At 37.2% G+C, this 11,818-nt stretch overlaps 1 protein-coding gene across 1 annotated transcript in view; it reads right to left on the bottom strand.

Annotated features, from left to right (window-relative positions):
* mr (anaphase promoting complex subunit morula) overlaps positions 1–11,818 on the bottom strand; it is a 122,087-nt gene that overhangs the window by 4,120 nt on the left and 106,149 nt on the right. Inside the window, exon 4 of the mRNA XM_017611143.1 lies at positions 1,532–1,779. Within this exon, the coding sequence (XP_017466632.1) occupies positions 1,532–1,779 (248 nt within the window). The remainder of the gene's footprint in view (positions 1–1,531; positions 1,780–11,818) is intronic.

Raw genomic sequence — 11,818 nt, 5'->3', positions numbered from 1 at the left:
AGTTGGTTGAATAAGGAAAATGAATTAGCAACAAGAGTTTACGGGATGTACATAGCTCAGTGGTTAACGCTTTTTTTTTTTTAATATTTTTATTGAGCTTTGTTTCCTGCTGAAGTCTAGAAAAAAGAAGTCTGATGAGGAGATGTGGTGATCTCCGAAATAGTGCTATAACTTCTACCGCTTAGACTTTGTTGCTTTTTCAATTTTTCCTAATAAACAATCGTGGTACAAAGCTCAATAAAAATATTAAAAATAAAATGTTAACAAGCCACAATAACATTGACAAATACATAGTTTAGGAAGAGCCTGCCTGAAACTATACAAAAAAGCAAATAAGCAAATGGATGTATAGAATTGACAACAACAACCACGCTGTCGAGTTTAAATAGCGGCAAATCAGCTGCACTTGATAGTAGTTGGTTGAATAAGGAAAATGAATTAGCAACAAGAGTTTACGGGATGTACATAGCTCAGTGGTTAACGCTTCTGACTTTGAACATCGAATACGCAGGTTCGATCCCTGCTGAAGTCTAGAAAAAAGAAGTCTGATGAGGAGATGTGGTGATCTCCGAAATAGTGCTATAACTTCTACCGCTTAGACTTTGTTGCTTTTTCAATTTTTCCTAATAAACAATCGTGGTACAAAGCTCAATAAAAATATTAAATATAGAGATTAATGTTTAGTGAGCAAAAAACTCGAGAGGAGGAAATAGTCAAAGATTCAAAGTAGAAATTTTTTTCTTTTATGAAACTAGTTCATAGTTTATCTCTTTTTACTTGTAAAATAAACATTTCTAAAATAAATGTATTTTATGATTATTTTTCGTTTTTTTTTTAGTGCGTTTTTTGCCTTTTCTGCGATTTCTAGTGCCTTTTCCTGCCTATTTCGCTACTTTATTTTGATTTTTCCAGCCTATTTCGTTATTTTATTTTTCCTTTTTTATAGGTTTCTTGGTCCTATATATCCGTTCCCTGTTTATAACTATGAAAGCAAAAAACTTTTGTGGGAGTCTCCTTTCCATATCCCTCTCAGATATAAAACCGATAGGATACCACTTTTCGCAACTATGGCTTTTTTCATATTTTCACCGATATCTTAGAAACCAGGCCTGACCCAAAGAAACCATTAAGAATCAGGATAAAATTCTATGTCAGAAAAGTTGTATTTGATTCTTGGTGATTTTTTTGTCGAGTAGTGTAATTATTATTTTTTTTATATTATGTGTTTTTATAAGCGTGAAACACAAATGAATAGCCGGTGTTTGGTGTCAAATTCGGACAAACTAGAGCTAGTAATCTGATTTATTCCGAATTGGACTAACGATTAATAATTTAAATTAATTAATCGTAATCACAACCGATGATTAACGATAAAAAAAAAAAATATATCACTGACCGTACAGACTAAGATTTTGCCAACACTGTTTCACAGTTACACAGCTCTGATATTTCTTATGAGAGAAATGTGATTCAACCACACGATAAACGATAAAAATACATTTGGAAATATATATATTTTTTAGTTACAAACCTGAAGTTCTTCTTCTCGCTGATCACTTGCGGAGGCCATAGCTGATTCAACATCTTCGTCACCAACCAGAACATGGCTTAGTTGTTTAGGGTCGAATTGCGATTTTTTCCCGTCGTCTTCTAAAAGTCTGAATATTCCCGGTCGTATTTCGTCTACTATCCCATGCGATATCCAAAACCCAATTCTCCGCCGCAATATTGTAGATGGAACTTTCGTAATCTGACTTAGATCCTCCAACGTCCATTCATCTATATAAAGTTGAATAAATAATTTGTATTCTATCATGTACAAATCTAAAAATTATGATAACCAATTATAAGTACATATTAATAAATCATTATCCAAAACTTGAAAAGAGAGTTAGCGCCACTGTATATTTTGGTGACGTGCAATAATGTCAATTTAATTAATGTCAGTGACATTAATACACAGGCCAAAAGTGAAATAATGCCAATGACATTAACACACGTGCGAACACGGACCGCCGCACATTGGGCAAAAAAGGTTGCTATGGACAAATCAATTTTGAGAGCCCAAATATGAACCGTTTTCATGTTTCTTTTTAAATAAAAGATAATTAAATTTCACGTCAATCTATCCATGGCGATTTTTTAAAAAAGCTCTGGTTTTTAATTTATTTATGTTGGAAAATGAAAGAAAAAAATTTTTACGTTTGAATGCTTCTTTGGAAAATACTTGAAATTAATTTCAAATGTCTGCAATTACTTAAAAAATATATTCGTAAACATTTTTCCATAGGATACATTTACTTAAAAAATTTATTTCATTTGTTATCTATAGTAAAATATATTTTGAAAGCCGTTTTTTTCTGTTTGGAAAACTCGAGAACAGCTATAGCGATATTTTTTTAAATTTTGGACATCGACTCCAGACTATCCAAGGATGATAATAGATGAAAAGCAATTTCGATATATCAAGGGGCGTGGCACCTCCCATACAAACTGAAGTTTTCACACATCACATCTTTAGAAGTATTCATCGTAGAGTGCTGCAACTTTCTACAGAGATATAAATATAATAGGTGTGTTTTTTTACACGCATACGTTTCTGCGCTTAGAATTTGTATGGAGCAGTAAGCGACAAACTTTTTGTGCGCTTATGAATTGTTGTCGATTAAATAAAAATTACTTGTTTTCAAATGGAAATTGTCGGTGCTTGTTTTTTTACACGTTAAGCGTAGATGTATATGCTTGTAAAAAAAACACGGCGAATATCAACGCCGAACTCATGGAAAAAATGGGAGTTATTGAAAAAGTGGGCGTGGCACCTCCCATACAAACTGAATTTCTCACAACACATACACATTCTAATGTGAGAAGTTCAGTTTGTATGGGAGGTGCGACGCCCCCTTTCTCAACAACTCCCATTTTTCCCGTGATTTGGGGATCTAATGGGGGCGTGAAGTGAATCTATAACCTTTCCTTCACAAACGACAACCTAACCCACTGCCCGTCAAGGCTTGGTGGTCCCTGTTATCGCTAACGAGGCTCTGTCGACCGGTGCGAGGCGGTATATCCTCGCTCACGGCTGAGCTACCGTAGCGTGGAATGGACCCGGACTGTACGAGACGTGCATCGACGAATGCTCAGGACGACAAGAACTGACCCATATTGGGCGGCAGGACAATCTTCACCTGGCAGTAGGTATAAAATGGAAGTTGTTCCACCCTCAGAGATGCCATCCCGTACGACAGTGCGAGTGTGGATCCCGCCCCCCTCGTGGAGGACGAGACCTCGCTGGCACTTATAAAATGTCAAAATGTGGATGTCATCTCTGATGACTGGACGATTGTCCGAGGCCGCGCTCGCGACAAAGATAATGGCAAGGACCTGTGGATCAAGATCGATTCACAATCCCTGCAGATCTTGCGTCGCAAAGCCGGTCAGGTAAGATATGGCATTGGTCCCCTTAGGGAGATCATCCCCGACGCGGAAGGTGAATCCGAAAAGCATCGGAGGATCTGCTGCACTTCATGGGTGAGGAAGATGTAGACGTGGCCCTAATTCAAGAACCCTGGCTAGTGGCGGGGAGGGGCACAGGTCTATCCACTATCCGTTTTGAGCCTCTCACCCCACATACTGAAGGTAAAATTAGAAGCTGTATTCTAGCTAAGAAATGCACTAATATTCTCTTTCTTCCCCAATTCAGCGATGCTCAATAATTGAAAGCCAAACCAAACAAAATGTCACGTTACAACCAGGGTAGGCAAAAACTCGGAGTTCGAGCGAGCGAGCGAGCAAACTCCTACTCAATGCCTCGCAGGCAACGAGGCGCTCGCAGTTCGTACTCTTAGCAGCAATGAGGCGAGGCACGAGAAGTTTGGCTTGCTCGGCAAACGAGCGAGCGCCGCTTGTTTGCACGCCCTCCTATTAAACGAGTGAGGCTGCTGTGTGTTGCCTCGCTCGCAGTGCCGAGGCGATTAGCTGTCTGGATACACGCTCGGCTAGGTAAGACGCAAGGTTCATAGAATAGAAGGTTACGACATGGTGCTGTCAAAAATTTGTTTTCCTCCAATGACGTAGTTGCGAAGTGAGTTCTGATTGGCTGAAATATTTTACGAAGAAGGAGCGTACACAAAACGCAAAAATATAGTTGCCGTATAGCATATTTTAGGAGTCCTAATCAAATGGGCATTTTTGATATAAAATCGTGGCAAAGCTTATTATAACAACATAAAATGTTATAACTTCACGTGAAACTGGATTAACATAATAATATTCGTACTATAGTAACAAATCAAATATAAATCGAATGCTTACTGAAATTTGCTGGTGATTTTATTTTTGAAAGTGGGCAGAATGCACTCGCGCGTTTTTAAATAAAAAACGTTCTTATTCTACCCCCCTTTTTCTAGAATTCGCGTCCGCATACTAAAATTTTCCCGAATTCTCCTTTCTGTGTTGCCGAAGAAGAGGGACTGAACATCTTTTGCAGAGAACACTTTTCGCTACCGAAATTGCAGTTCATCTTTGGACACAGGATAAAACGTAAAGTTACCTTTTCAGCCTGATTTTTGCAATCAAAAACAGCGCACTTACATTTTTAATAATTTAAATAAACTCAAAGACGCAGAAAAATGCACAAACTTCAACACAAATTGTCAAACGGTAAATATCAGGGTTAGACATATTTGAAATAAAACGTGATGTATTTTTGACTAAAATAGTGTATTTTTATAAGATAATTTTTTAGGAATCTGGCAACTCCAAAAATTGACCCGTCCACGTCATCAAGATGGTGGCCATGGCTGATGTCGTAACCTGTATTCTATGAACCTTGGGTAAGACGAGTGAGCGACGAGCGAGCGCTCCGTGTGTACTATACAACATCTGCCTTTTAGTGCATAAAAATGTGTGAATGTATGTCAAAAGATTACCGAGTAGAAATCGGTTGCATGCATTTATGAAGTATGCATGCTGTATGAGTGAAAAAGTGTAAGCAATTCATGAGCGGCCATGAATTTCCCGCAAATAAAGTCAAATCAGGTGAACTGTAAGCGAACGTACTTTGTTGATATTTTAAGTACATTTCTCTATAAATTTGACTACTATACATCATAACAAAATGCTTGTAATATTTTCAGTCTTGTGCAAAAATTTTAGCGAACGGGCTAAACTAATAGGACTTTTATATGATATTGATTTGCATATGTAAATACTTCCGTTTTGTTTGTACTCGTATGTGCCATATATTAAAATGTATCCGAAAAGTAGAATTTACATATGGAAATATATGTATATCGTGTTAGAATGCTACTGTTCCATTAATGCAGCATTAGTACTTTTGCAAGTACTAATTATGTGTATCTTTGTATGCCTGTATACTAGTGGCTTTGCATGTTTAAACATTAATACAGCCATATGCATACAGCAGAAGTACAAGTGTATGGTTACCCTGGATTTGCCCAGAATTGTTTTTCTTTCGGAATTTCTTAGCACTTTTAAACAAACTTTCACCCTGATTCCTACAATCTTTATGAAGAGTCGACCACTTATTTGCATACACGCGATTAATATGTTACGAAAAAATGAACTTTCAAAACAACCAGTCCATTTACAGTTATTTTTTATATTTTTCTTCAAATAGTGCAGCGCCTACTGTTTGCGTAACCATATGGTTACACTGGGCAGATTCGGGTTATAGTACGCATACGCTCTGAGAAACCACACATGTTAAAGGAAATGAAAGTACATGGGTTTCACCCCATGTCTTTATACAAATATGAAAAATACTTTATGTAAAGATGTTATGCTCTCAGCTCTATTTTTACTATAGACGTGATAGCAGCATACGGTAGGCAGCTGTATAGCTTGGGTGTTATGGAGTGAAATGCAATAATAATTTTTGGCACTGCAGGTGTTTTAATTTAGGTTAAAATAAATCCAATAGATTATATAATAGAAGAAATACTATCTAATATCTTATGAATAATCACTCTAATATGATTTCACAGCATTTTTTTAATACTTCAAAGTATCTATTAACATAAATGCATTTTCCAATTAAATTATAATACATTTTATTTTCGACCAAGTTTCGGGTTTTACTTTAAGGCATTCTTGTTTATTGTCATTACAAAAGCTAAGTGAACTGGAAACTGATAAGCACCTACCATTGATATGTTTGCATACCAAATTTCAATTGTATGTGACTTATGGTTCCGAAGTTATGGCTGATTAAAAATTCTACGACTGTGAGATATGCCACGTCCCCTCCTACAAAGTCATTTATATATACCTTACTATAAGCATCTACCATAGATTTGTCTGCATACCAAATTTCAAGTTCATGTGACTTATGGTTCCGAAGTTATGGCTGATTAAAAATTTGCAGGCCTATGGGAGGTGCCACGCCCCCTCGCAAAATTCACACCATATTTGCAAACAAAACCATACCTATAACCTTTCCGGGGTAAAAAGAAATAAGTGTGCAAAGTTTCGTCCGAATCCGTGTAGTGGTTCAAAAGTTATAAGGTAATAAACAAACAGACATTCACATTTATATAGATAGATTATTGTAATAGGCGAAGACTGCGATTCCGCACATGTTTTTATTAGTAACGGAGATATGCCGTCGTTGACCAATTTTGTTGACGTTTTGAGCAATTTTATACAGTTTATAACATCCGCAATAGATACGTTTAAATATCCAAAGTCAGTGGGAGCAGCAATCCCTTCAAGAAGAACTTCACTAATAGTGGACTCATTAGGATCAAAATTGGATGCAAAAAAGTCAGCGAAAAGATTTGCGGTTTCGATGGCGGAGTTGGACCTTTACCTTTAATCGAATGCTAGATACACTTTTCTTGGATTGAAAGAAATTCCAGAAAGATTTTGGATTACGTTAAATATTACTTTCACATTGTAAAATGAATTGTTTGTATAGGAACTTATTAAGGCAGTCAAACTCATTCATATAAGATCTGCTTCATTTGAAATCTGGCAGTACTACATAGCACAACTTTGTTATCGACTACTCGATCAGCCGGTTATTTACTGTGCTGATTTTGCAATCGTTGTTTTTATTACAGTTAATTTTCATATGCGTAACTTTAAAAATAAGTGATGTGGAGAGAAAAGAACTTCAGAAAAGAAAATTGATTTTGGACGAATTCATGCAAAATCTACACATCTCCCAATGTCGGTTAGTAAAATTGCTGAAAATTGGAAGGTCGACGGTACAAAATGTCAAAATGTTGTCAAATATCAAGAAAAAATGGCAGCATTGAGAGTAAGGCGGAATCTGGCGGCACTATAAATAAAATAGTGTAGAAGGATGTTCTAAGGACTTTGAAAAGGAATCCGAATCTTTCTGAACACGTTGTTGCACCTGAAGTGTTGTTCTAAAAACCTGCATTGTTTTGGCCTGATTTGGCAACAAGCCATTTTGCAAAAAAAGTTTTATACACAAAAAGCAAGAGTTTTATACACAAAATAAAATCAACATTGTACTAAAAGTGTACATTCCTCCGAATTGCCCAGAGCTGCAAACGATCTAGCGTTATTGGGCCCATATGAAATCAAAATTAAAAAAACAAAATGCACGGCTTCAAGAATAACGCAGTTCCGCAGAATGTGGCGAAAACAGGCTCAATCGATCAACGAAAGGGATTTCCAAGTATTAATGGCGGGTGTCATCTCTAAAGTACGGGTATTTTGACGTGGAAATTAATTCTAATAATATTTGTAAATCTTTCATTTAAATAGAAATAAAAGAAGGTTCTAAAAAAGTTTCGACTAAATTATTCCCATCTAAATTAGTTTTTTGTTAAGTAATACCTGCCAGATTTCAACTCAAGCAGATCTTACTGAAAATATTTTCTATATTCATCGGCTTTATTAGTGGTTTCATACATTTTATAAAACGTATTCCTTAAATTTTTCAATTTTTTTAGTCCCTTTGTATACCAAGGCAACTTATATACTTTCTTTGGCCGGATCGGAATATTTGCTTTAAATATCTTCAATACTTCAGTCAGAAAGATTTCGTTACAAGTTGAGGTATCAACCTGCATGAATAAGTCCTCCCAATTAATATCGCACAGCAATTTATTTAAATTAACTGTTGCACTCTGCCGAAGGGCTAGAAAGAAATTTATAAAAATTTATCTCTAAGATTAAAGGAACATGGTGCATGCTTCATTCAGAAACTGGAAAACACACTCAGACAGGCTGAACTCAAAGTTATTACTTACAAAGATAAGATCTAAGATTCGTGAGAGTTTGTTCTTATAATAGTTAATTTGGGCCAGCTCGAGACCAAAGAGATTATCTATGACATAAATTTCATAAAATAAGGGGTGATAAAATTAACATCAGTTATATATGACCAATAAACCTGTGATAAATTGAAGTCGCCTAAAACGCTTAAGTGGTTGTCACCAACGGAGCTCTGCGCAAGAGTAGTTATATTGTCGTTGTGTGCATAATATATGTAATTCATCAGAACTGAGTGGTGGAATATATGATGAACAGATGTAAATCAAGCCCGCACCACTTCTAACAGTGATACATAGTTGATCCAGAAGTGTGTCCCCATTTTGGAGAGTAATAAGATCGGAGCTTAGTGTACGATCGACAGTAATAATAACCCCACCATCTCTAGCGTTTCCTGTTTTGATTGGATCTCTGTCTTTCCGGTATAAATTATAAAGATTCAAGTCACATACTTCGGCGTCGAATATGTCAGCCTTTAGCCATGCCTCTACAAGTACAATTATATCGTAATCGCATTGAGCCATGAACAGAGTAACAGCCTTCAGCTTGGTTCTCATACCAGAGACGTTTTGATAGTAAATTTTTAGAGCGGAATTACCCTTACCCTTTGCAAGCGGTGTGTTTGCAAAATGTGTTGGGATCAGTTCACAATTTATGTTAGTGCGTTTTTTTCGACCTCTTTTTGAAAAAACTGGAATGGGCGCACTTTCATATTCGCCGGCCAAAGCAAAGTGGTGGACGGCGGAACTAAGGCAACTTAGGACAGCAGCTAGGAAGGCCTTCAATGGAGCGAAGTTTGCCAAGGACGTGGAGGATCGTCGCAACTTGAACGCGTTCAAGAAAGAGATTAAAAAAGGCAAAGAAAGTATCGTGGTCCAAAATAAGTGAGGACCTCGAAACGACTACTGCAGCCGCGAGACTAAAATGGTGCCTCTCAAAAAACCCTGCTCCTCTCGGTTTCCTGGAGAAGCCAGGAGGAGGGCATACCGAAATCAGCCTTGAAAAACTAGAAACTGCTGTGGAACCTCGTGCTTAACGATTTCCTGCTCCGCACATCGAAAGCCATCAAGGTCGTTGCCTATGCGGATGACTTAGTCATTTTGGTCGTGGGGAAACTCCGAAGAGCGGAAAAAAGGCGCTCATTGCGCTCTACTTCTATAAGGCTGATATTACACTGGATTTATATGGCGGTGGTTAGACCCATTCTCACCTATGGTGCGTTGGTATGGTGGCAAGCGGTTGACACCAAAATCCATCTACGTAATTTGCAAAAGGTGCTACGACAGGCATGCTTATGCATAACGGGGGCGACTTACTCAACGCCCCAGGCTTTTTTTTGAAAATCGCCACGGGTAGATCGACGTGAAATTTTATTATCTTTTATTTAAAAAAGAAACTTGAAATCGGTTCATATTTGGGCTCTCAAATTTTGTCCCACTTCGCGCCGCAAAATGGGGATTTTTCGACAAGTTTTGTTCAAAAATCCTAGAGAAGACAATTTCTGACCGAGTTTTAATAATTTTTTTTTAAATGCTCGTAACTGATTTAGGAAGAGACTGTCTAGGCCCGAACTTCTATTTTTTCTTTTAATATATCAACACGCACCCTTAAACTAGGCATTTTTAAGAAAAATTCAGAGAAACTTTAAAAACAAAAATTATATGTATTCAAACTCGGTTTGGCACGTTTTTGTTGTATTTCTAATCAATACATACATCAGGCAAGTACGCAAATTTCCAACCCTCTTAAGGGGCTTTGATAGCTCCTTGACTGTCATCCCCTATATATGTATACTAGCAGACCCGGCGAACTTCGTCCCGCCCAAAATTTTTATATATTTTATTGAAACTTTTTGGTCCAACATTTTCACCAACAATTCACGTTTACGATTTTCATTGGCACATTTGTCTGCTAAGATTAAGGTTTGGTGGTCATTTGCCGCTTTAAATAACCTAAGGAAATTCTTATATCCGTTCTTGAAATTCTCCAGTTGTGCGGCATTTCATAGCACGGTTATTCGCAAAGCGAAATAAATTTTTTCCTCTTCACTCCCTGGCGGCAACAATGACCCGGTTCTATAGTGAATGTCCTAGAAGCTTTACAGTAAAGTAGGTGGCAATTTCAAAATGGGTGCGAATCATTGTTCTACAGAAATGCAATATACATATACTTATTTCAGACGAAATACCTTAAAAGTTTGAACGCATAATAATATTGGAAAATCACATCCATTGGGCCAATTGCAACGCAGGAGCGTTCGATATACTCAATGGTGCAACAGGTAGATTTAATCTGACCTTCACGGCCCCTTTTCTCACTTGGCTATTTTTAGTAATAGCTCGACTTCAGCACCACTTGGTAGCACGTTTTTGCAATAGTATTGCATACATATTTAAAACATTAGCCAAATCGGTTCATAAATAAGATTTTTAGTAATAACTCAACTACAGCGCCAACTGTCGGATTAAATTGTGAAACTAAACCATCCAGAGACCCACTCAAATACACAAAAAGTTTCGTTAAAATCCGTACAACCATTTAGGAGGAGATCACTCACAAACACACCTACAGAAGAATAAAAAAATGCATTCAAAGTTAGCTAAAGGTCGGTACGTTTGTAGTCCTCACACCCCTTTTCAAATAGCCCAAATTTTCTCCATGAGTATGGGCTTGATTTCAACTATATACATATCTCCATACGAAGTTCCAGTATTGTACCATGAATACTTTCAGAGATATGCAGTATAAAAATTCGATTTATATGGGAGGTGCCACGCCCCCCTTTCCAAGAGATGCCCTCTTTCTTCATGAGTATGCGATTGATTTCGTATATCTCCATACCAAGTTCCAGAACTCTACCATGAAGACTTCCAAAATAGGCAGTATGAAAAATTCGGTTTGTATGGAAGATGCCACGCCCCCTTTTCCAATAGTTCCAATTTTTCTCCAAGAGTATGCGATTTATTTCGTAAATCTCCATACAAAACTCTAGAACTCTACCAAAAAATTTCCAGAGATAAGCAGTATGAAAAATTTCGTTTGTATGGGAGATGTCACACCCCTTTTTACAATAGCAAAAATTTTTCTCCAAGGGTATGCGATTGATTTCGGCGCAAAAAAATCTTGCCTAGTGACGAATTCGCTCCTCGATATGGTCGTTACTTAAAGCTATTTATATTCGAAATTGCATGAAAATTGGAAAACAGGGATCTATAAGCTTATCCAGGCAAAAAGCTACCTACGTACCGAATTTTAAGCAAATCGGACCATAAATACGATTTCTTCGAACAGATCGGTCCCTGGTCCACTGCTCGGACAAAATGGATCATATATGCTAATATATGCTAAAAAGCTACCTACGTACCGAATTTTAAGCAAATCGGACCGTAAATACGATTTTTTCGAATAGATCAGTCCCTGGTGCACTTCTCGGAAAAAAAAGGAACAGTCCAGCGCCTTCGTCTTGGTCTGCAGGCTGTATCGGAGATACACCCGCTAAATTTAAACGTAGAATACGTGGTATGGTTAAGAGCATATCCAAGTCAAAAAC

This window comes from Rhagoletis zephyria, unplaced genomic scaffold (genome assembly GCF_001687245.7).
Source record: "Rhagoletis zephyria isolate East Lansing unplaced genomic scaffold, Rhagoletis_zephyria_1.1 Rzeph_scaffold_00373, whole genome shotgun sequence".
Classification (NCBI taxonomy): domain Eukaryota; kingdom Metazoa; phylum Arthropoda; class Insecta; order Diptera; family Tephritidae; genus Rhagoletis; species Rhagoletis zephyria.
Note: the sequence above shows the minus strand (reverse complement) of the source record. Positions and strands in the feature narration are given on the sequence as shown.